The sequence below is a fragment of the Macaca thibetana genome, chromosome 15, assembly GCF_024542745.1.
Source record: "Macaca thibetana thibetana isolate TM-01 chromosome 15, ASM2454274v1, whole genome shotgun sequence".
Taxonomy (NCBI): Eukaryota; Metazoa; Chordata; class Mammalia; order Primates; family Cercopithecidae; genus Macaca; species Macaca thibetana.
The window spans coordinates 97,918,799-97,945,853 of NC_065592.1; the positions used below are offsets into that span (position 1 = coordinate 97,918,799).

At 35.5% G+C, this 27,055-nt stretch overlaps 1 protein-coding gene across 5 annotated transcripts in view; it reads right to left on the bottom strand.

The window, feature by feature from the left end:
• AGTPBP1 (ATP/GTP binding carboxypeptidase 1) overlaps window positions 1-27,055 on the bottom strand; it is a 198,468-nt gene that overhangs the window by 90,850 nt on the left and 80,563 nt on the right. For all 5 annotated transcript variants that reach the window (XR_007719870.1, XM_050761609.1, XM_050761610.1 and 2 more), the window contains exons 10-14: window positions 25,505-25,713; window positions 23,342-23,519; window positions 14,702-14,799; window positions 11,121-11,237; window positions 619-1,331 (exon numbers count right to left, since the gene is read on the bottom strand). Coding sequence is in view for 4 of the 5 variants with exons in the window: in XM_050761609.1 (XP_050617566.1) it covers window positions 619-1,331; window positions 11,121-11,237; window positions 14,702-14,799; window positions 23,342-23,519; window positions 25,505-25,713 (1,315 nt within the window). In the remaining variant the exon portion in view is untranslated. The remainder of the gene's footprint in view (window positions 1-618; window positions 1,332-11,120; window positions 11,238-14,701; window positions 14,800-23,341; window positions 23,520-25,504; window positions 25,714-27,055) is intronic.

The window sequence follows — 27,055 nt, forward strand, 5'->3', positions numbered from 1 at the left end:
TCTATTTTTATTTTTTCAATTTTTAATTTTTGTTAGTACATATTAGGTACACATATATATATTTATGGGGTAAATGAGATATTTTGATACAGGCATACAATGTATAATAATCACATCAGGGTAAAAGGGGTATCCCTCACTTCAAGCATTTATCCTTTCTTCCAATTATACTCTTTTATTTTTTAAATGCACAATAAATTACTGTTGATTGTAGTTACCCTATTGTGATTTATAGCCTATTTTTAAATCATATACTTAAATCAAGTTCAAATGAAAAATCACTAAGTTAACAAATATTGCTAAGGTAATATTTATTCAAAGATTATTAAATAATCTGTTGTTATATTTTGAGATTCAGTATTAACAGAAAATTTCTAAACTATCTAATGGTCAGGTTTACCATTCTGGCTTCATCTGAATAAGTAATAAGCTCAAGAAATAAAGTAAACCAACAAGGACAATTTCAAAACAATGCAAAATTTCCAAAGCAGAATTTAAAAATACAATAACTTATAGCTCACAGTAATTATCTTCCTAAATGCCCGAAGTAATTTTTTTAAGACTGCCTCATATCTTGACAATAGCCTTATTTAGAAGAGGGGAAAATATGCAACTCACCTCTGTACACCGTAAGGCCTTTCTAAAATAGGCTCTTTGAATGGAGGCGGAACGTGACCAAAATAATCGGGATAAGCCACCTCTGAATATTCCGGGACAGATTTTGTATTTTTCACAATCTCAATATAGAGGTCTGGGTCATGGAGTGTTGGTCCATCAGGTACTTCAACCGATGCTTGTTCTACTGATGAATTTGACTCCGTATCTTCATCATCTTCAGTTTCAACTCCAGTGCAGCAAAGCTTCCCTAGCTGAACTGTTCTTCCCTCAAACAGAACATTTCCACAAGTGGCCATGTGTGGACACGCTTTAGCACATGTAAGGACAGTAAGAGGAAGACTGCAGTCCTTCTTCACTTCTGCAGTAAAACCTGGGGCTGTTTGAGAAGGAATATTCTGCAATGTAATTCGGTCCAAGGCCTTTACAATATCATTGTTTAAACCATGGACTGATGAAATAGTTCTATTTTGATCACCTGGCTGCTGTTGTAATGTTCTATCATTATCTTTAGTATCTTCTTTTGCTAGATCCATAAAGGTAGACTTCTTTTCACCTTCATCTTCTTTAGAAGATATGTTTTCCTTCATTACAACTTTTCTTAAATTGCCAGAATTCCCAGATGTTTCCTCTCCTGCCGTAGGAACAACAATAGGACCACGTACTTTTCCCTCAAATACAAAAGGCTTTGGTTCTTTGGAGATTAAATCATAGTCCTTTGAAAATAAAAAATATGTTTAATCTTTTAACTATAAATATTAAAACATATTAACAAAACTAATACATTCATGTTGTATATTGTTTCAGACATTTTTGAAAATTTTAAAGATAGATAAAACAGGGTTTGTTTTCATTTCACTAAAAAGACAAAATTTTTAACCATAACAAATTCATAACACCTACTTTACTTTTTCTATTATAAAAATAATGCCTACATGTCACAGAAATGTGGGAAATCTTAGAATTCTAAGTAGAAAAACATAAAGACTCCAAAATCCTATTAGGGACAACAACTAAATTGTTATTCATTAATTCAATAACATTACAGTGTCTGTTTTGTGCAATATTCATGAAGTGTCTATTTTGTGCCAAGCCTTGTTTCAAGCACTTAAGACACTTAAAAAACAACTCTTCCCTTTTGTAGCTTACATCTTTATAGGGGTAGAAGAGAGGACTGTCAATACAACAAGTAATAAATACAATATATATATTTATATATAGAACGTTAGAAGGGTAAAGCACTACAGAAAAAAAAAAAAAAGGAGGAGGGAGGGCAAGGCCGGGCCCGGTGGCTCACACCTGTAAGCCTAGCACTTTGGGAGGCTGAGGCAGGCGGATCACCTGAGATCGGGAGTTCAAGACCAGCCTGGCCAACATGGTAAAATCCCGTCTCTACTAAAAACACAAAAATTAGCCGAGCATGGTGGTGGACACCTGTAATCCCAGCTACTCAGGAGGCTGAGGCATGAGAATCGCTTGAACCCAGGAGGTGGAGGTTGCAGTGAGCCAAGATCATGTCACTGCACTCTAGCCTGAGTGACAAAGTGAGATTCTGTCTTAAAAAAAAAGGAGGGCAGGACAGGCAGGACGTAATGTGGATTGGGAGTACCAAGAGAGCAGAGGTAAGTGGCAACTCTAAATGTCATTGGTTAGGGAGTCTCACGAGCAGATGAAATAGAAGCAAAGACTTTAAGAAGGTGAGGGTACCACACAAGGGGCCATTCCAGGCAGAGAGGACTACAGCACATAGCTCCCAGAGTGGAAGAATGCCTGAGGTGTTCAAAGAACAGCAAGGATGGGGTGGCTGGGAAAGAATGGGCACGATGAATGCCACGATGAATGCCAAGTGCTGGAGAGCCTTACCGACTATAAGAATTTGGGTTTTTACTCTGAATGAGATTGGAAGCCATGACAGGGAAGAATGCCATGACATGAGATATTTTTGAAAGATAAGATCCTAGTGCAGGGTTTCTGAATGACAGCAGCCAACACTTTGGGCCAGATCATTATTTTTTGGATGATTTAAACAGATAAATAAGGTGTATATTTAAGTCATTTCCAAAATTTGGCTATTATACAAAACTGCAATAAAAATCTTTTTGCAAAGAGTTTTTGCTTTATTTATAATGATTTCCTAAGCACTGAAATAGAAGTGCAGAATCAGATATTATAATCAATTTTAATAATGCAAACTGACCAGAACACTAAACTCTCCAAAAACACTTGTATTAATGTATATTCCCGGTAACTATACATAAGAGTATCTCTTTCAACTGCTGTCTTCTTTGCCAACATTCGATACCATAGTTTTTAAAAAAACATTTTCTAACGTGGTAGATAAGAAATATTATCTTGCTGCTATTTTACTTTGCATTTCTTTGACTACTAGGAAGCAAACACTTTTCTATACATCTGTTAATCAGCTGCAATTCTTAGGTAACTTTTTTGTTCCTGGATACAGGGTTTTCTTATTTTATGGTATAAATTTTCATGTTAAAAAATTTGTATACACATACATACACAAATCCTCCAGCTAACCCATTTTTTGAAAATTATTTTTCTGGATTTGCAATTGATCTTTTAATTTGGGTTAATTTCCTTATATACATCATGGAGTCAAAATGAATCTTTCATTGTGATTTATTCCTTGAATGTCCACTGTATACAAAGCAAGGATTCAAAGATGATTCACAGGACCCCCTGTACTATAGCTAAGCCAAGAAGACAGTGGAAGCACTAAGGAGGGAATAGGTAGTTCTGCATTAAAAGGGCTAAAGGGGTGGTAAGTTTGCATTAAAAAACACATTTTGTAGGAAACATGGTAGGCTAAGTATCCACCCCACAGAATCATTTACAATTGTTACATATATTAAAATATTTTAAGTATGTCATTAAGTGGATAAGAAAGCAAGGATAAAGGCAAAGTTTCGAATGAAGAAGGGATCCCTATGTGATAAGCTGAAGACTGAAGCTAGCTTTCACTTTGAAAACATGTGATAAACCAGGTGACCTTGGGTACGGATTTTCCCATCTCAAAGACGATGAAGGACAGGAGAAAAACCCTGAACTGGCATAAGGTAATTTTCCTCTCAAAAAGATTAAACTCCAGAACTACATCTTCAATATATAGGTCCTAGAAATACTCCCACCACAAAAGGGGGAAAAAAAAAAAAACATAAAAAGAAAAGCCAACTGTCTTAAATTTTAAACCATAGCTCTAACACAGTGAAAAGTATCACTATTCACAAACTGGTATTAAAAGTCGGCCATCAAATCACACGGATTCGTAGCCTGAATTCACATCACCTTGGTGGTCCAAAAGCCCTTGAGGATTCAATCTATAATGGTGACTCTCAAAAGCAACAGCTTCTGGAGTTTCCACATACAAAATTATAAAGAAGGAAAGAATCCTAAACATACAATTCAGCAAGGTAGAAGGAAAAAGAACCAAAAGAAACATCAGATATTGAAAAAGACCTACAAGAATCTCAGACTAAGAAATGACCATATTTAGTATGTTCAAAGAAATAAAATACAGAAAACAAGAATTAAAGACTTATTAAATGCATTTTGTAAGCTTTTTTTTTTTTTTTTTTTTTTTGGAGAGGGAGTCTCACTCTGTCTCCAGGCCGGAATGCAGTGGCGCAATCTCGGCTCACCGCAACCTCCTACTCCCTGGTTCAAGCAATTTTCTCTGCCTTAGCCTCCCGAGTAGCTAGGATTACAGGCATGCACCACCACACCCAGCTACTTTTTGTATTTTTAGTAGAGCTGGGGTTTCATCATATTGGCCATAGTCTCGATCTCCTGACCTCGTGATCTCAATTTCCTGACTTTCTAATCCACCTGCCTCGGCCTCCCAAAGTGCCAGGATTATAGGCCTGAGTCACCGTGCTCAGCCCCTAGTAGACATTTCTAATGACAGATGAGACAAAGCCAAAAAGAGAATTAGTAAACTGGCAGATAGTTCTAATGAAATAACCTGAAGGCAGCATAGAGAGGCAAAGAAAAGGAAAACAGAAAAAAGAGGTTAAAAGACATGGAGGGGAGTAAAAAGGTCTACATTCAATTCGAATTGCAAAAGAGAGAGGGCGAAAACAAAATGCAGTACCTGAAGTAGAGAATGCAGTTTTTCCAAATCTTATGAGAAAACAACTCACAGAATCCAAATACAATAAATCCCAAACAGGATTTTAAAAAAGAAAATCCGCACTTAGTCAACATTACTAGGAAACTGTAGCGTTAAAGCAAAAACAGTATATGTTAAAAGCCACCAAAAATAGTTTCTTATAAAATAAAAACATACACTTACCATACATACCACCTATCAATTTCACTGATAGGTATTTACCCAAGAGAAATGAAAGCATATCTCCCCAAAAAGATTTTTGTTTTTTTTTTTGAGACAGAGTTTCGCTCTTGTTGCCCAGGCTAGAGTGCAGTGGCGCGATCTCAGCTCACTGCAACCTCCAGCTCCCGGGTTCAAGCGATTCTCCTGCCTCAGTCTCCCAAGTAGCTGGGATTACAGGTGCCTGCCACCATGCCCAGCTAATTTTTGGTTTTTCAGTAGAGACGGGGTTTCACCATGTTGGCGGCGAGAATGGTCTTGAACTCCTGACCTCAGGTGATCCACCCGCTTCAGCCTCCCAAAGTGCTGGGATTACAGTCGTGAGCCACCACACCCAGCCACCCCAAAAAATTGTGTGCACAAAATGTTATCAACTTTACTCATAATAAAGTCCAATGAAGTCTAAAACTTCAGACATTCCAACACTCATCCACAAAGAAATTGTGGTATATTTCCACAATAAAATACTGCCAAGCAATCAAAGAAAGAACCGCTGGCACGTGCAGCAACATGGATAAACCTCAAAAACACATGCTCAGCAAAAGAAGCCTGACCCTAAAAAGGAAACGCTGTATGATTCCATTTATAAGAAGTTCTAAAACAGTCAAGACTAGACACAGTGACAGACAGCAGATCAGCAGTCACCTGCACAGGAGAGAAAGAGACTTCAAGGGGCCCAAGGAGACTTTCTGGAATGACAAGAAATAATTCTGTCTCAATGGGTGGTAGTCACATAGGTGGATAAATTTGTCAAAACTCACTGAACTTAAGTGAAACTTACTGTATGTAAATTATAACTCAATAAAGTTGATTTTTAAAAAGTAGCCAGAGGAAGAGATTAATTTTAAGAATGTTTTAGGAATGTTTACAAAATAAAGAATGTTTACAAAATAAAGACACTTTCAGGGAGAGAGGGCAAGAGAGCATGTGCACAAGTGCATATCAAGTTCACGCCACTAAATGACAGGATCCCAACAGAAGGTCTGAGACACAAAAGGCAATGAAAATTTTTAAAGTGGTAAAAATGTGGGTAAGTCTACACTAAATGTTTTACATTTAGTAAAAAAAGCAAAGCAGTTACAACAAGCGGGTGGTTGTTTTATTTTCATTTTTATTTTTTTTTTGAGATGGAGTCTCGCTCTGTCGCCCAGGCTGGAGTGCAGTGGCTGGATCTCAGCTCACTGCAAGCTCCGCCTCCCGGGTTTATGCCATTCTCTTGCCTCAGCCTCCCAAGTAGCTGGGACTACAGGGGCCCACCACCGCGCCCGGCTAATTTTTTGTATTTTTTAGTAGAGATGGGGTTTCACCATGTTAGCTAGGATGGTCTCGATCTCCTGACCTTGTGATCCGCCCGTCTCGGCCTCCCAAAGTGCTGGGATTACAGGCTTGAGCCACTGCGCCCGGCTCCAAGTGGGTTTTTTAAAAGCTAGAGTTAAGATACATAAAAAACCTATCTGACGTTACTGCTTTGCTTTTTACGTTTAGTAAAAAAAGTATATGTATATAAATATATGCATATAAAAGTTGATTTGGGAAGTCACGGTAGTTAGAATACTCGAAGTTTCCATTTATCACTGTGGGAAAGAGGAAAGGTCCTGATTTACTTTAGACTTTGATAAAGATGTTGGAAAATCTAGAGTAACTAGAATTTTTGCTTATTTGTCAATAATCAAACTAATACTTTAAATGGATACAGTTTATGTAAATTATACCTCAAAAAAGTTGATTAAAATAAAAAATAAAAAGACTAAATGTACAGTTTTCAAACTAGTAATAGGTAAAGGTGGAGTGAAAGAAAGATAATCCAAATGAAGGCAAGAAAAAGAGATAAACATAAAGAGATAAAACTATTAAAAATAAGATTTCATAAATATAAATCCAAATACAGAAGTAATTACATGTAAATTATCTAAATGCTTCAGTTAAATGACAAAACTCAGATTTGGTATTTTTAAAATCCAACTATACGCTGTTCAAAAAATACACATCGAAGGATACTGAAAAGTTAAAAGTTAATATAAGTACATTAATATTTTTTAAAGTGCTTTTTGTCTTAGAATCTTAGAGGTAAAGACAGTAACTTCATAATGATAAAAAGTCCAATTCAAAAAAGGAAGAAAACTCAATCTACATGTATATACAATAAATAATAACCCTCAACAAATATATACAAAAAACCGACAGACCTGCGAAGAGAAACATACTCATAATCACAGTGAGAAATTTTTCCATTGTGAGAAATTTTTTAAATACTTTTCACAGTGATTAACAGAATAAGAATAAAGATCCATAAGGATAAAAGACAACTTAACTTCTCAACACAATTAACAATCCTTCTCCTAATAGGCAAATAGACAACTGTGACTAACAAGTGCAGAATAATTTTCAAACACATAAGAAATAGTAACAAAAGTTGATCATATCCAAGGCCATAAAACAAGCCTCAAAAATTTTAAAAGGTTATGATTAGAAATAATTTGTCCTCTTATTGTACAACTACATGCTAGAAATCAATCAAAAAGATGTAAAATTTTTTATCTTTTTTAGAAAGTCAATTTTAAAAATTATCTTTTTTAAAAAACCAATGAATCAAAAAAAACGCATAAGATTCAGAGTAAAGATAATAAAAACATTAAACATCAAAATTACTGCTTTTAAGATGCAGCAAAAACAGTAATTATAGGGAAATTCATAGCCTATCTATGCATGCATACATACACACCCATGTGCATGCACGCGTGCGTGCACACACACACACAAAAAGAATAAGGCTGAAAATTACTGGATGTCTACCTTAGATGATAATGCAAAAAAAGAAAATAAAAAAGAATGAAGGCAGCAAAAGTCAAGACACAGCACTTTAAACATACTATTTAGAGATATGAGGATTAACTCAAAAACATACAAAAAGTAATTTCAGGATTTAGCATGTGGGAAAGGATTACCTATGTAAAACTATTTGACGCTTTAAACTTTTTCCATGAATAACTTTGACGAAAATTGAAAACCAAATTTAACAAGAGGAAAACAAGAAAGAAAAACAAAATATAACAAAAGTCCACATAGTAAATGTCACCATACTACTACAGATGTATGAATAAAAGAACTGTGAAAGTGCAGAATTTTGATACTTTCAATATTCTGCCATCAAGAAACAAAAGAAAATAAATCTATAATTGTCACTATGAGTAAATAAACATAGCTTTGAAAGCATGGTAAGGATGTTGATAATTACTTTAATAATACCATACGTTGCCTTCCAATAGCATTCATTTTCCATCTGGCCACTGAATAGTGGCCTTAACACATCTGGAAACAAAGTGGGCAGCATTCAAGATTGAAACAAACACATAAAGTAATCTTAAGCATTAATGGTTGATGCTGAATATACAAATGAAAGTGGAAAAAGTCATAATTGAAATTAACTTCATTTATGTTTATTATCTTATGATCTACAAGAAATGGATACAAAGATAGGTGAAGAAATTTCTTTCAAACACGTCCTACCTGGAACTAACCAATCTTTTTAATCCTTGAAAGCATGTCTTACATATCACTGCTAAAATTCAAATACGCACCTCAAAAAACAGAGCCTGAAGTATCAAATAATGCATTCCTTTGAAACTTAAAAATGGCAAAGATAATCAAGTGGCAACACAATTACCTTAGAAATAATTTTTTGATTATGTCAATAAAAGACAATATGCTATTTCCCATTACATATGCTACAGAAATAGAGCTACTCTATATAAAACTTTACAGCAGAATAAACAATAAATTAATAAATGTGTACTACTTGAAATACCTGAAGTACCATCTTTTGCTTAAAGAAAATAAAAAGGAGTAACTTAGTGACAAGCTCTTTCACTCAGACCTGTCTTTACAATCTGACACTGGAGAAGCCAAACTAATGGACAAGTTGGCAGGCTGTTCATAAAGTGCCATGTAGGAAATCATCAAGGTTAGCCTATTCTGGGTGACAAACTATAATTAGAAAACAAGGACTCTAAACATAGAAAGCAAGAATAATTCATCGCAACCTAAAAGAAAGAAAACTCACTTGTAAGAGAATGAGAATCAAAGTCCTGGGCTTAATACCCAAAAATAGGTTACTTTTTTCTATTCCCAAATCAAAACTACTATGTGTAATCACATGAGAGTAGTGTCCCCTTAACTAAGGTTTGGATTTCCATGGTTTCAGTTACTGGAGGTTAATCACAGTCTGAAGTATTAAACGGAAAAGTACAGAAATAAACAATTCGTAAGTTTTAAAGAGTGCTCCATTCCGACTAGCATGATATAATCTCACACCATCATGCTCCATCCCACCCAGGACATGACTCATCCTTTGTCCAGTGTATCCACAATATCTATGCTACCAACCTGTTAGTTGCTCAGTAGCCATCTGTTATCAGATCAGAAAAAACATAGTATATAAAGGGTTTGGTTTCAGGCATCCACTGGGGGTCTTGGAACCTATTTCCATGGATAAGGGGGGCCTACTGTATATATTTCTTACATGTACAGAAAAAGTAGAATATACAGAAGAAATAGGTGATTTCTTCATACAATAATTGATTTCCTCCTCAAACCTTTTCCACAGTATTCTTCTGCCTTGATTTAGTAGTATTTGTTACTGCTGGTATTTTCAAGTGGTGCTTAGCTAGGCACAAATGTGTCACGAGAGCTAACAGATAACTGCTGTAGGTTGAATGGAAGAGAATCAACCTACACTCTTTCCCAAATGCCTCTTCCTGTCTTCTTTTTTTATTTTCTTTTGACAAATACCTTCTCCTTCATTCTTGCCTTGCTACTATTACCCCTGATTTCAAAGTACCTTCTCAGGTACCTCAAATCTAGGGGGAATAACAAGATACCAGAGCAGGGAGTGGCAGGCAGGGCTGCAGAAGGTGGATAGTTGTTGCATCTTTTACGGCATCTAAGGCTTCTAAGTTCCCAAGGTGAAACCTGAATGATTAGAACCATGAAATGTAAACTCTAGGTGATAAATATTTCCTCTTCTTCTTTTTTTTTTTTTTTAAGACAAAGTCTCGCTCTGTTGCCAGGCTGCTGGAATGCAGTGGTGCAATCTCAACTCACTGCAACCTCCACCTCCCAGGTTCAAGAGATTCTCCTGCCTCAGAATTCGAGTGGCTGCAACTACAGGTGCGTGTCATCACGCCCAGCTACTTTTCTTATTTTTAGTAGAAACGGGGTTTCGCCATATTGGTCAGGTTGGTCTCGAACTCCTGACCTCAAATGATCTACCCATCTTGGCCTCCCAAAGTGCTGGGCTTACAGGCATCAGCCACCGCACCTGGCAAAGAGTATTTCTTTTTTATTTCTCATCTATAACCTCACAACTATAACCCCACAAGAAAGTATTTTTCTTTAAGCAACTAGAAATTAAGTGTACGAAATTTGGGGAGCAAAGGAAGGGCTAAACAAATCTTTAGGATTATCTAGTTCAAACTCTTTGACATTTTAAGATCCTGGGCGATTTCATAGATTTATCCAAGGAATCATCACAAAAGCCAGTTATATGCCAACAATTCGATCAACTTGACTTGCCCTATAATCCAGGCTGAATAAAAAAACTATGTCCATTAAAGTGATGAAAAAAAAACTAAAGTGACAAAAAATGTAATAGTCCACCTTCCTTTTTTATCTTTTTCCTTTTGGAGACGGAGTCTTGCTCTTTCTCTAGGCTAGAGTGCAGTGGCACAATCTCGGCTCACTGCAACCTCCACCTCCCAGGTTTAAGCTATTCCCCTGCCTTAGCCTCCCGAGTAGCTGGGACTACAGGAACGTGCCACCACGCCCGGCTAATTTTGTTTGTATTTTAGTAGAGACGGGGTTTCATCCTGTTGGCCAGGACAGTCTCGATTTCCTGACCTCGTGATCCACCCACCTTGAACTCCCAAAGTGCTGGGATTACAGGCATGAGGCACTGCGCCCGGCCCATCTCCCCTCATTTTACAATTGCTTAACTGCAACTCAGGATGTTGACATAATTATTCAATGTCACTCAGAAAAGCAATGCTAGTTTCACTTTTTAGAAATGGAAAGAGAATAAAAACAGTGATTATCGATCTAAGCGAGAAAAAATAACTTTTTATTAAAATCAGTTAAGATGCTGAATTTTCTATATTTATACCTGAAAATCATCAACAAGCTCAGGGAAAAGGTGTTCATACATTTTTAGATCTTCTATTGTTCGTCCCGGTTCTTGCTGGGGTTTTAGTTTGTTAATATCTGTTTCAATATCATCATTCTGAAATGATAAAAAGAGTATGTTACCAGGTAAAACAAAATTTTTAAAAATTACAGAATACATTTTAGATTTGAAATGTTCCAAGTTATTAATTACATGTAATTAAAGAATAATTACTGAATAAATGCTGCATTAATTTTATCTTAAATTCAAATTTCCTTATTGCTTTGGGGTTGTTGCGTTATTGTCGGGTACTTTTGTTTTGTTTTTGTTGTGGTTACTCTAATACAACAGAGTATTTGGGCTACTGAAAACAGAAAAACTTGTGCAAAGATCAAGACTCCAGTACATCCTCCCCGTTCTCCCTTACTGCCATCATTTTGTTCATATTAAAGGGCAGTAAAACTTAAGAAGATTAAATTGGAAAACATACATATATATGATGACGGTGATAATAAAACAGCTAACATTTATTAAGCACTGAAAATAAATGAAGCACTACGCTAAGCATTTTACATATATTATTTAATCTATTCTGCATAAGAACATTATGAAATTACCCCCATTTAACTGAAGAGGAAAATGAGCTATGGAGAAGTTAAGTCATTTGCTGAAAATTACACATCTTGCAAAGAAAGGAGTCAGGATAAAAACCAGTTAGAGTGATTCTGAAGCACCACACTGTCAGCCAGCATGACACACTGCCCCAATACAGATTAATGATGACCACACACTCTTAGAGTGCATGGGAAATAAAGTTCCTTTAGAAAAGCTCGGTGTCACTATTCACTCTGTTTTCAGCGAGGGGAAAAGTTAGGAGTGGAACAAGAGCCAGAAATGATTTCCATGTCTCTCTAGGAAGAAAAGCAGGTGATGTAAAGGAAAACTATGTCCTCAGAGAAACAAGATATGTACCCAGGATCATTGTGTTCTATACGCTCTTCAGAGAAGAGCTAATGAATTCCATGATAAGAGGGCAAATGTCAGCTTATCTACTACCCAAGCTATTTTCTAGGATCCTCAATGACTCTGGCCTCACACAAACTAATTATTATCTTTGTTATGGCTAAAGAGAGATAATAATACCATTTATTAATTTTCAATTGACACTATTTTTAATTTTGTATTTACTTACTACCAGTGTAAGCTACTTATTTTTCAGCCTAATTTACAAATTTATTTTACTTACTTCAATCCTCAAAAAACTTTATATACATGTATCTGACCATACTTAACACATATTAACTACTAGTTTAAAAGAAAAAACATACTATGTATTTCTTATTATTTCATACTCAGGAATTTAGCTATTATTTACATAGTCAGTGAAAAAGATTTTCCTCATTGCTATGCATAACATTGATTTTATTTAAATATTATCATATTAATCACTGTATCATTGTATAATTATTACATGAATATGTAATTTAATCTCTTTAAATTACACATTTATGAACCAATAATGTAATAATTTTCCTGTTTAACATCTAATAGAATACATAATGTTTCTAAAATAAAAAATAATTTACAAAGGTATTCTTTTCTCTAAACTTACTAGTTCAATTATTTGATATCGTTTTGTGAAAATATGGTCTTACACAGGTGGCTCTTTATTTGGGGGAAAAAAAAAACAGACTTTACCTGTAAAACAGGCATAATGAGGAAAGAAAACTATAACACTCCAAAAGCTCAACAGCAGGGAATTTTGTGTCTTGGTTTAAGAAGAAACAGTAGTGAAGAACTACTTACAGACTCATCAGAAAAAAAACAAAACAACCTGCTACCACTCCTTAAAAGTTCTGCTAGTTAAGGAAGGAACAAAGACTGCACCGGAACTTATATACGGTCAAGTTGTGGCTATCTGGAGATGAATCTTCTAGAAGCTACCAGTTTCTATAAAGGCTCCAAACTCTGAAAAATCCAGGGCAAAGAAAATGGAATCACAGTAAAAAAAGTTACTACCATAAGAGAACACAAATAAATAATATTCCTACTACAATGTAGCAGTTCACCTGAAGGATGAAGGAATAGGATTCAGATAAAAAGAGGAAAAATTGAGTAACGTCTAAATGTAAAGTCAATGAGAATAAGAGGCAGGGCAGCAGTAGGAAAGAAAAAGAAGATAATAAAGCTCAGCAGTCTCAAAAAGCCAACAATTCTTTAGTTCTTGAAGAAAAATTATCTTTTAGTACAGTATAGTGGTAAAGAGAGTGGACATTCCACTAGACTGCTTTCTGAATCCTGGCTCCACCTCTTACAAACTAGACTGAGAAGCTCTCTCTTACTCCGTTTTCTATGTGCTTATACAACCTGTACTTACCTCATAGGGTTGCTATGAGGATCTAATGGTTACTATGTATATGTAAAGAGTTTGGACTAGCACAGTTAAGTGTTCAATAATAAAATGTATTTTGTTCTTATTACTGTAACTTCTGGGTTAAGATAAAGTAGGGAAAATGTGAGCAATCACTGATAGCCCAGCGAATAATACAAGCTCACAACTACATTTTCCAAAGATGTCAATGGTATAAGACAAAGAAATCTGCAGAAACGTTCCAGATTAAAGGAGACTAAAGAGACCAGATAATTAAGTGCAGTACCTGATGCCAGGACACAGATGTAGTTTAGATTGGCTAACTTGACAGTTTCGCCAAAGCTTGCCTTGGTGATCACATTTGCTGGTTACAAAATTGGTTCTGTATCTATTAAGACAGAAATCTTCCAATATCTTAACTTCTATCTCCAAAGCGAATCAAATACTCAGTGTACCCCAATTTTGATACAGTTTTGCAAGACAAAAATGGTCCAAACAGGCAAAAGTCAAATTAATCCCTCCTTCCCCACAAAAAAAAAAAAAAAAAAAAAAAAAAAAAAAAAACAGCAATAAGCTAAACAGCTAGCAAAAGAGACCACTTTTCTACAGATGCTAGAGTGGTCCTCTCTCAATAAAAAAAGCAAAATATAGACTTTCTAGGCTTCCAGAGGTACAATGAAACTCCGAAAACTTACCTGCCTCCTTTACTTAACATCTTATGTAATATGACAATAATTTTATATTTTCTCAATAACATTTTTTCACTTCCTTGTTCAATTAACTGAAACCTAAGAAGCATTATGCAAACACTAATTCTCACAAAAACAAATCCATTATAGACTACTTTCCTACTGTTTTTGTATCCCCAAAAGATTGCTGACAAAGGGTAATAATGCATTTTGAAATAACTTGTCACAATAGAGTTTCAGATCACTTTCCTTTAATTTTGTAGATTTCAAAATCTAAGGCAGAAAGGTTCGATAAAACCTTTCTGGTCAGAGAGAGTGAAAACAAGTTACTTTAAGGTCCTTTTCAGACCAGTGGATTAAAACCAATATCATCTACCCCTTTAACTGCATAGTCATCCACGGTAAAAAGATGTGGACAAAGTAAAACCTACAATTACATATATATTTATTTACCCAATTTTTGTTTTACAACTGTAGTATATCATTTATACAGCTAACTAATTACAGAAATTTATACTAACCTTAAAATTTTGATCTAGGTCATCTTCATTCTCAGTTTCGTTTTCAGCTTCTACATCAATATCATCGTTGTCATCACTTTCATCTACTACGTCATCCACTATGATACAAAATGTGCTATAAGTAGGTCAGAGGTAAGCATTCTACAACATGCATAGCCAACGGTAGAATGTGACTTATATAAAGTATTTCAATCACCAAAGAAAAAGAAAATGAGATTTATTTAAAATGTCTCTAAGGCTGTCCCAGCTATTGACAAACCAATGAGACAATATGAGAAAGTGCTTTAAAATTTGGAAAGCACAGTAAAGATGAATTTTGCTAATGTTCTCGGTTTTTAAAAATAATGTCTTACGTTGCAACAGCCTGAATGAAACATCTTGTTTTCTATTTATTATAAATTTCAATGACTCACTTCATCCCTTTATAATTGAACCCCTCTCTATTTGTTTCAATGATGGTCATGTGCCACATACTGTGCTATGTGCCGGGAATTTTTTCCAAATATGTGTAAATCGGGGTTGTCTAATCTTCTCGTTCCCCTGGGCCACACTGGAAGAGGAAGAATTGTCCTGGGCTACACATAAAATACACTAATACCAACGATAGGTGGTATGCTTAAAAAAAAAAATGACACACAAAAAATCTCATATTGTTTTAAGAAAGTTTATGAATCTCTGTTGGGCCACATTCAAAGTCACTCTGGGTTGTATGTGGCCCATGGGCGCGTGTTGGAAAAGCTTGGTGTAAATATAGTTGCTTCCCTCAGGTAGCTCATGAGGTTAAAGAGCAGAAAGGAGTAAACATGTAATTATAGTACCAAAGATAAACACTAACGAAGCCATAAACTCCAAAATGCTATGGGAAAATGAGGCATGCAGTAACTAACTGTAATGCTTGGCGCCAAGGGGCTTGATGCTGACCGCTTCACAGAACAGGTGATATTTAAGCAGTATCTTGTAGAAAGTACAACAGATTTCCACGTGAATGTAATGGTGGGTGATTTTGGCTTTTAAGAAGAGGAAATAATACTACTAAAATAAGGAAGTGAAATGGTATCTTTAGAAAATAACAAAAAGTATAACTAGGATGAAGAGTATGCTTATGAAAGTAATGAAAGGAAAATAAAGAATTAAAAAATGAAGGATGTTACATAGTAGGCCAAGTGGTTTTGGCTTTCAATATTAAGAAGATAGGCACTGAGAATTTTCAAGACAAGAATGGCTTAATTCAATGTTAAGAGGTGAGAGAGAGCATATGGGAGGAGGGTGACCAACAAATAGGAAAAGAAAAAAAAACAACACTGTCCAGACCATTATAGCAGTAACAGGAATGAAACAAGAATATCTCAGGGAGTAGAATGTAAAAGGACATGGGACCATGGATGTGGGGGAGACAAGGGAAGAAGAGGGAGAGTACTTGGAGGATTCTCATGTAAAAAACAGCTTCTAAACAAAGTAGAATATATTTTTAAAAGCTATTTTTCCAAACTCTTTTTCACTTCCACTTCCAATGCGACTTACAGCAGTGATTAACTGGCCCCCTTAGTATTTGTTCACCTCCCATTCCTTTTAGTAACTGAGCCCCTGAGTTTTAGCTATGGAGACTCCAGCCTCCCTTGCAGCAGTCATAGTCATATATATGACCAATTTTTGGCCAATGGTATAGGAGGCAAAGTGATAAATACAAATTCTAGGTCACATGCTTTAAAAAGAAAATTGTCTTCTCCATTTTTTCCATTCGCATCTTCCACATGAGGAAACCACATAGGAGAAGGTTAAAAACACAATAAAAACAACCTGTTTTCTTCGATAACCCAGTAGAGGTCTACTGCCTAGGACCACCTGTCTATCTTCTGGACGGATATGTGGAGGGAGAAAAATTCTATGTTGTAGCAGGATAGCACAGGGGTTCTGGAAACAAAATACCTGAATTCAAATCCTAGCTCCCCAGCTTACTAGCTATCTGACCTTGAGCAAGTTATATCAATTATTTGTCTTCGTTTCTTTGTCTATAAAATGGAGATATCTACTCACAGTATCTTTGTGAGCATTACAGGAGTTAATATATGTAAAGTGCCAGGCAAAGAGTATGTGTTACACAAATGTTTATTACTGTTGCTGCTTGAGGGACTGTGCTACTGGGTCTCTTTGTAACAGCAGTTTAGTCAACCCTAACTAATACAGGTACAAATACAAAAAACAAACCACCTCAAATTCTTAGAAACAGATAGCAAAACATAAATATTCATATTTCACATGGTAACCTGGGTTGATTTATACTTATGCCCTAACAACAGTTGGTCATGGATAAACAAGGGAAGAACTGACATTTGGAAGAAGAGAAGGAAGAAAATAACTCCTAGGAAAAAAGAAAGGGATTGCATTAAGAAAATCCTACTGCAAATAGAAAAAATGACTGCTTGGAAAGAAAGGGAGAGGAGAAAATGGAGTTCAGCATCAGAGAGAAAATATGTTTTCAATTTTTAGTCAAGCCTTTCAAATATTTTCCTTTGTATGATGTTTTCCTTTGGGTTTATACTCCAGATGTGAAATGCCATATAGCTTAGAATATCTGAGACCTTCTCTGCTATTTCAAAGATCCATTCATTATACCAGTACCAATAATTAACAATATTAATTATTGTAACTAATCAAATTAAAACCAAGGAATATAAATCAAAATTCTTACTGGTTTTCAAAATGTCCTTGGCTTATTTATAGTAAAAACAGAAATATAGAAAACAAATGTCTATCAGTAGGAAACCAGTTAAATTATACTATGACTATATGATGTAGTCATTAGAACAGTCTGCACATTCTATAAGGATTGGGAAAGTACATTATGGGAAGTTTATTTTGTTGTTGCTATTGTGCCTATAAATGTGATCTACTTTCCCTTTATGTTTTCTAAGTGGTTTTTGTTGATGCATATATACACACACAGAGGAGGGCTATTGAATTTTATTCATTTTTCTTGTAAATAGTACTTTACTGTTCTTTTGTGTAAGCCATGTTTTTATGATTGATTTGCTTGGATTTTCTATATAGATAGTAATATCCTCCACAGACACTGATAAATTTATCTCACTCTTTTAATGGTTAAGACTTTCTTTTCCCTATTTTACTGACTTAGCTAGAGTTTTCAAAACTATGGTAAATAATAATGGTTGAGAGAGGCATCCTCTAACATTTCATTACTATTTATGATATTGGCTATTGATTTGAGTTAGATAATACTTGGATTGGTCAGGAAATATTCCTGGTTTCCTTAAGAAATTTTTCTAGACTGATACGATTTTTATGAAATCTTTTCAAGGTATTTACTGAGATGATCATTTTTGTCCCTTTGATCTACTGATAATACATTTTACTAATTAAAGTCTTACTATTACAATAAACTTACTTCCTTAAAAATCATCTTTACTTGGGCAAGGTGTCCCACACGTAAACAATACTGCTCAACTAAATTTGCTAATACTTTAGGATTTTAATATTTATTTTCATGAGTGACAGTGATCTTCTGTAGGTTGTTTCAGATTAATCTTAGCAGATTATGTTTTCAGCATCATGCTAGCTTCTAAACTTTCTTTTTTTTTTTTTTTTTTGCTCTGGAAAATAAAGCATAGGAAAATTTCTTGAAAGTTTGGGAGAACTAATCTATGAAGTCATCACCAACTGGTGTCTTCACTAAAGAAGCTTGATTGCATATTCAATTTCAAGTTTTTTACTATTTAAGTCAATATTAGTTACTCATATTTTCCTAAAATATTGTCCATTTCAATCACACAGTGACCCTTGAACAATCTAAGTTTGAACTGTGCAGGTCTATTAATACACAGATTTGCTTCTGCCTCTGTCACTCCTCAGACAGCAAAACCAACCCCTCCTTTTCCTCCTCTTCCTCGGTCTATTCAACGTGTAGATGACAAGCATGTAAACCTTTATGAAAACCACCTCCACTTAATGAATAGTAAATATGTTTTCCCTTCCTCATGACTTTTTCAATAACATTTTCTTTTGTCTAGCTTACTTTGTTGTATAGAATATAACACATGTAACATAAAAAATATGTATTAACTGTTTATGTTATCAGTAAGGTTTCTGGTCAACAGGTTACTAGTAGTTAAGTTTTGGAGGAGTCAAAAGTTCTATGCAGATTTTCAACTGCACAGAGTCGATACTGCTAGTCCCCAAGTTGTTTTAGGGTCAAGTGTGTATTCAAATGTATTCGCAGGAGTTGCCTTTAACATCTACTTGGACTGATTTAACCACCTCTATTTACTTTGCCACCAAGGTAGAGGTATATTAAAAACAACCCCCAACACTGTTTCTACCAATGTCTTTCTGTTATTCAAATGATTATAGTTTTATCCACTTTTAGTATTTGGCACATGTGTTATCTAGCTTGCATAAAATAATCTTCACTGCCTCGTTTTAAACATTTTTTATTCTGTATTCGTGTTTTGTATTAACAGTAATACTCTCCTTCTCACCTCTTTTGGGCTAGGAAATAACACATACATATTTGCTAATCTGTTTACTTTAAGGCTTTCTATCCTGCTGTCTTAAGAGACTTCACATGTACCAGCTAGTCGGATTTTGTTTTTTAACCCAATCTGGGAGTCTCTTTCCTTTAATAGGAGTATTTCATCCATTTAGACTTATTACTGAAACTGATCTGCTTGTACTTGCTTAGCATTTAGTGCTCTCAGGATGTTGTGCACCTTTGAAATTTACTTGCTTTTACACAGCAATGATGGACCCCTATAATTTCGCATCAATTTTCAAAGTGTCCATCGTCTCCAAAGACCACCCATGTATTTCTATGGGTCAATGGACTCCTGTTTAAGGATCTCTGTTCCAATTGTTACTTCTACATTTGGAGAATATATATTTAGACTATTCATATAATTTTCATTTTAGAAATGCAAGAATAATATAATATTAGAAAATCTGTCAATACCAATTTTAGCTCATTTATGTAAACACCCTTTATAATAATTGTATTATGTATCTTTTGCCAACAATTAGTTAACATGCTCCATAATAATACCATAACAACTATTTAGTATTATATAGTTAACAGATTATAATGTTTAATACAAATACTCTTAGGTAATGTCTACATTCTTGACATCTGTAACTCATCATTTGACTGGCTGGAGTAATATTTCACATAATTACTTCAGGAAGGGCATGTCATACTTCAGGAAGAATATGTCACCTTCACATATGGTGACAACTCATAAAGGTCCAGAAATCTTGAGTCAAAACCCTTTCCTTCAAATCTCCACAGATGCAGCATTTAACATTCAGAAGAGTAAGTATCAACATCGGCTTGATTCATTCATTCAACAAACATTAAATGTATTTATTATGTCCCACACAATCTAAAGGATGCTGAAGACAAAATGAAAAAAACAACAGCCCTATTGTGATATATATTTGATCTTTGTCCCAGGTTCCTGGCACGCAGCTGCTAAATCCCTTAGAATTTCCTAGGTAGAGGAGCGTCTTTTGTTCTAATGATATGACTCTTGGTGGGCCCCTTGATAACTTCAGGATAGAGGCTGGTCACTAGAAAGATCAAGGCGTGATTAGACAGTTGGAACTTCAGCCCCACTCCTCAACCTCTGAGGAGAGAGGAGCTGGGGACTGATTTTATCAAAAATAGCCCCAAGCAATCATACCACGTAATGGAACCTCCTTGAAAACCCTAAACGATGGTATAAAAGCTGAGTTTTGGCCGGGGGCAGTGGCTCATGCCTGTAATTCCAGCACTTTGGGAGGCTGAAGCGGGCAGATTACGAGGTCAAAAGATTGAGATGAGCCTAGCCAACATGGTGAAATCCCGTCTCTACTAAAAAATATATAAAAATTAGCTGGGCATGGTGGCGTGTGCCTGTAGTCCCAGCTAGTTGGGTGGCTGAGACAGAAGAATCACCTGAACCCAGGAAGCAGAGGTTGCAGTGAGCTGAGATCATGCCACTGCACTCCAGCCTGAAGACAGAGCGAGACTCCATCTCAAAAAAAGGAAAAAACAACATACCACTCAGAGTTTCTGAGTTGGTGAACACATCATGGTGCTGGGAGGGTGGTGTGCCTGGAGAGGGCACGGAAGCCCCACACCCCTTCTCTTATACCGGGCTCTATGCATCACTTCCATTTGCCTACTCTCGAGTTGTATCCTTTATAATAAACCCATAATCATAAGTAGAGTGTTCCTGAGTTCTATGAGCCATTCTAGCAAATTACCACACTTGAGGAACAGGTTGTGAAAACCCCCACCCCCATCAACTTTATTGCCAATAGGTCAGACATACAGGTAGTCCAGACTTGAAATTGTTATCTAAAGTGGTGGCAGTCCTATGGGACTAAACCCTTAACCTGTGGGTCTGTACTTACTCCAGGTGTTCAGTGTCAGAACTGAACTGAATTGCAGAACACCCAGCTGGGGTGTGAAGATATGGAGAATTGGTTGGTGGGAGGACAAAAGACACATATTTGGGGTCAGAAATGCTGCGAGTAAAAGAGCTCAGACCTACCCTTGTGGACTCACATTCTAGCTGAGGAAGGTAAATAATAATAAAGACTGTGAAACATATAATGAAGCCTGACGTGAGAAAATAATGAAATACAAAGCAGTGGCAAGGGTGCGTAGTCCCAGCTACTTGGGAGGATGAGGTGGGGGGATCTCTTGAGCTCAGGACTTCAAGATCAGCCTGGGAAACACAGGGGAAGGAAGGAAGAAAAGGAGGAAGGAATAATGGAAATAGAATGAGGGTATTTTCCTAGTATCTATACACTTGCTATTAGAACCCTCCTCTCCCATCTGAATCATGAAGGCTTGTCAGTCAAGGTAAATATGCATTTCTAATCCAGTGACTCATTGGTCTGAGAAGTAGGCATAAAAGGAACCAAAAGAAAAATATGACTTCTCATTTGTTCCCATGTTTGGTGAATTTGCTGCACTAGAGGTCAGCTTCCTCTATCCATCAATCCAGACACTAAATAAAGAATTTGCGGGGGCATATCCTACCTCCTTCCTGGTGTTACTACTGGCCGCAGCACAGGGAAGCCTCACCAGCTTTCCACCAGTGAGAACCACCACTTTAACCCCCACGATCCTACGCTGATATAGGAAAGAAAGGGATTCCAACTGCTTCCTGATTGTCCCTCCAAATTGGTGCTGACGGCACCTCAACTTTAGCAGAAGATAATGCATTCCTAGAAGTCTGATGCTGCTCCTGCATTTATTCACAGCTCCACCACATTTCTTGCATGTTCAGTATTTGTTCCATGCCCCTTTTACCTAGTTTTCAGATTTGGTACAGATTTTCTCCTGTAAAAGGCTGTTGGTAATTTCAAATGGAATGGAAGAAGGGTATTGGACCATTGTTTTACTTAGCTTTCTTACTCATAAGTCCTAGACTTAGTCTTAGACTTTTCAACATTTTAAAGGAGGTTTCTAAATAATCCATTTTGATATTTTGTGTCAAACTGTGTTTTGATAATTACATATTTTAAAAATAAAAACATAATAGTACCCTATGACATGTACCATTAATAAATTTATATCAAGGATAATGAAACTAATATAATTCCTTGAAAATTCTTTTAAAACACTTGCTTCAAATAAGAATTTTTATATATAAAGAAACTTCAAATTTTTTTTTCAAAAACGTAATCAACTGATAAGAAAATACTATAGAAATTCTATTAAAAGCCGGGACTACTTTCTCTTTTTCACTTTGGTAGATGTTATCAAAGAAATTCTTCTTCCCCACATAAATAAACTTAAACTCTTACTTCCTCTACTGTATACCTACAGTATAATATGGAAAATGACAAACAGTCTGCCTCAGATAATTTCATATTTTCATCCAAGTCAGTCATGTGCAAGTTTTTGTTAAGCATAAAACCATAGTAATTTTGGTGATTAATTTTTTTTAACTTAAGAAAAAAAAATTCACTGAAAAGCTACAAATGTAAACCCAAACACAATTACCTAAACATTTAATGTTTATATTTTTACACTTTAAAAACATACATAAGTTGGGCCGGGTGTGGTGGCTCATGCCTGCAATCCCAGCACTTTGGCAGGCCAAGGCAGACAGATCACTTGAGGTCAGGAGTTTGAGAACAGCCTGGCCAACATGGCAAAAACCCGTCTCTACTAAAAACACAGAAATTACCCAGGAGTGGTGGCACATGCCTGTGATCCTGGCTACTCAGGAGGCTGAGGCAGAAGAATTGCTTGAACCCGGGAGGCAGAGGTTGCAGTGAGCCATTGCACCACTGCACTCCACCCTGGGCAACAGAGCGAGACTCTGTCTCAAAAAAAACAAAAAACAAAAAAAAGTATGTAAGCTATCAAATAATGTTCCTATGTGAAGCTTAATTATTTCACAATTCACATTTGCATATATACAACACATTCCACACCATTTCGCTTAATTATTGCCTCCAATTTCTTATATTTAAAGAAATGCTTAAATAAAATAAAATGTGAATGTTTATCATGTTCATTAAGGCCTTCCTTTGCTGAGGAGTTAGACATAAATTAAAAAAAAAAAAAAAATGACAGGGTCACATAATTCTAAGAATCCACAAAAAGCAGCAGTAACCCTGTGATCCTACCTTCAGGGGGTAAGCTGTAGAGCTGAGCCACAGGACCAGTCACAGGAATAACAGGCAACTGGAAATGAAAAGAACTTTTAATTGTTGGGAGTGGCAGTCGATTTTTTGGGAAACACTTCCTCATTATCAGACTGGAGGTATTGACAAGAGGATCCAGAGTCCTGACTGCCAGACATTCCTGTTTTTTAAAAAAAAAGAAAAAGAAAAAGAATGGTTTTGATGAATAACTGAACCAATTTTACTTTACTTCAAAAAGTAATACATTAATTTTCTAGAAACAAATATCTCAAAAACCAGTATTTTAACACAGAATAATTACAAAATAGCTTTACTATTCAGAATTATCTATCTGTAAATAAGAACCCCATGTGGCAAATTGAGAAGAACTTTTCCTTAAATATTTCACTAAGCAGAAATCAGTACCATCTTTGGAGTGACTTGGGGGGACACTTAGCAAGCCTAGGGCATAAAATAAAAAAGACAATTTAAGGGAAAAGGGGGAAAAAAGATTAAGCAAGAAAATTTAAAAGGTGTAAGAAATTAAAAAACAACAACAACAACAACAACAACAACAAAACATGCACTTGACTAAACCTTCCTCAGAACTGTATCAGTTAGTATGCAATAATACCTCTCACAAGTTGGCTGTTCACCTTATAAAAGGATAGCCTGAATTTCATAATATAAAGGTTTTTTGGGTTTTTTTTTGAGACAGAGTCTCACTCTGTCACCCAGGCTGGAGTGCAGTAGCGCAATCTCGGCTCACTGCAAGCTCTGCCTTCTGGGTTCATACCATTCTCCTGCCTCAGCCTCTGGAGTAGCTGGGACTACAGGCACCCGCCACCACGCCCAGCTAATTTTTTGTATTTTTAGTAGAAAGGGGTTTCACTGTGTTAGTCAGGATGGTCTCAATATTCTGACCTCGTGATCCACCCGCCTCGGCCTCCCAAAGTGCTGGGATTACAGGCGTGAGCAACCACACCTAGCCCACAATATAAGGTTTTAAGAGTCTGACTTGCCGTCCTGGTATCTAATCTGGAGAAGGGTTAAGGGACATGGGATATGAAACTGTCACATAACAATAGTATTATTAGTGACAATTGACATTTAGATGGTACTCTGATACACTGTAAAAGTTTCCATATACACTTTCACATCTGACCTGTCAAAACAAATGAGAAATTAAGATCAGAAATGTTAAGTGGCATAAACCAAGTCACCTAACTCTTCCTCATATATAAAATATACATCAATGTCTATACTAGGAATAGTAAAAACAAGTGCATATGATTGACCTAGAAAAGAAAAAACTAAGGTAAACATAAAATATGTGTTCAGATATCTTAACTCTTGTCATATAAAAATAGGTTGTGTTTGTCATGTGTAAGACCAGGAGGGCACAATCAATATAACTGACTGATATTTTCAAAAAGACAGCTTTCTTTCTAATAATTATAGCTTTCTTTTAAAAAAACAGGGGAGGGGTTGCATTGCAACATCCTCATTCCCCATAGCTGACAGTCAACACAGATGCTGGAAAAGATCTCACTAAATATATTGTCAAAAATGTTTATGCTTAAAATGGCTGGCAGATCTAGCATTCCCAGTTCCAGGTTTCATTTTTATACCTTCTCTATTCAAAAAAGCCTCTATCCAGCAGGAAAACATGCACAACACTCACAGACAACAAAGCTGCTCTACAGGCTATAAAGGATCCACAGATACCTCATGAAAGGAGCATACAACACTGAGTACAGCCAACTACACATCCTAGAAAACATGGCTTCATGGAATCCCCTCTTGCTAAGTGGATGAATTTCTACTTCTTTCTTTTGCCTTTCGAAGAAAATTTCACATTGCAGAGCTGTGCACTGACCATTTCCTCCAACTCAGCCTGAGGCCACATGTGAGAAATAATGTGTGTCTTTCACTTTTAAGATTTTCACATGTGTCTTTTACTTTTAAGATTTTCACATGTGTCTTTTAAGATTTTCACGTGTCTTTTACTTTTATTTTCACGTGTGTCTTTTACTTTTAAGATTTTCGAAAAATGCATTTATCATGTGTATATGTTTCTGAGTATTTGTACACTAATTCAGTTTTCTTAACAACCAAATCGTATCATTAGTACATAATCAGGATAAGAAGAAGAAAATAACTCACTTGTGAAGTGTTATACAGAATTTTCATCCCATTGGCATCAATAAATGCTTTTCTTCCCAACTTGATGTTTGTAACACTTTTTAAACTCTGTAAAATTCCTTTCCGAATGAGCATGTTTCTATGCCGGTTATCATGGCGGTGCCAATCTACATAAATTGTTAAAAGCACTTGGACATATCCTCTGTCTACAGCTCTCCTGGCATTTGTTTCTTTAACAAAAGAAAATTGAGAAAGAATATTTTTTAAATGACGAGAGAGAGTGGTAGAATAAATCAAATTTAAAATATTACCTCAATAGTATGATGGATACTTATAATTTTTTTTCCAAAACAAATGACAACCACATATTTAAATTTTTTCTAACAAAACAAATATGAAGTTCCAGAGAGCAAATTACAACCTCTTCCAAAATCTGCCTGTAAACTGTTTCACAATTTATAAATATCAAAATCTCTTCACTAAAATTAGAGGAACATCTTTTTAAATGCTTTTGTTTACTAACAAAAGCTTCATGTATTTTAAAATTTATGAATATACTGATTTTTGTTACACCAAATGAAATGTATAAGCTTTCTACTTGCTAGTTGTGAATGTGATTTTTAGAAGATCCGCTATCATTTTTATAATTTATATTACAAACTTTATGTTCCCACTGAAATAAACCCTATTGAATTGTAGCTTCTATTGCAAACTTTGTTGCCACTAAAATTAATTGCTCTAATTACTCCACAATTATATAAATATTCATACTAAAACAATGCTCATTTAAAAATACTTACATAACTTTTTTAGTAAATGAAATTTAAGGAGCATTACATGATTAGAGAATAGTGCTTTGTGGCTTTCTAGTCATTAGATTTTTACTGCAGTAAGAACTACACTAAAGGTTTTTGTAAATACTCAATTTTATTGGAGTAGAATTAACAAATAAATCCACGTTTGACCTAATTTTATTATTTTTAAAAGTATAGTATTTAAAATTATTAACCATAGGGTGTATTTTACTCAGATAGTGGCAAGGGAATCACATCAGAGCAACATACCAAATCACCCAATGCTACTCTGGCGGTTAATTACAAGGAGCGCAAGATCATGTGCAATACCCATCTGAGGTGGTTTAATTACAAGGAAATACTAATCTCTTCTTAATCTCAAATATACCTATAAAATAACCACTAGGTTCACAGTATGGACACTAAGATAATGCAATAGTAAGACTCCTATGATTTTAGTTGCCTGAATTATTACAGTTTCTAAATGTGCTAGTACAAACCTAAAACACAACACTGAGATGAACTTATTAATTCCCTTTCAGAACTATGTTCTGACATTAGGCAGAAGACATTTACTAGAGCTAGAGAAAAGATTTCTTAAGTGAAGGCTTTAAACCCTCTATTGTGTCTACAATAGCTAGTGTGCTAAGGCTGTGGCTGTTTACAAAATCACTTCCATTGTTTTGACCAAGAAAAGCTTCATACATTTTACATGAATATACGCTTTGTTTATACCAGTTGGAAATAAGCCTTTAGTTTACTAGCTGTGAATGTGATT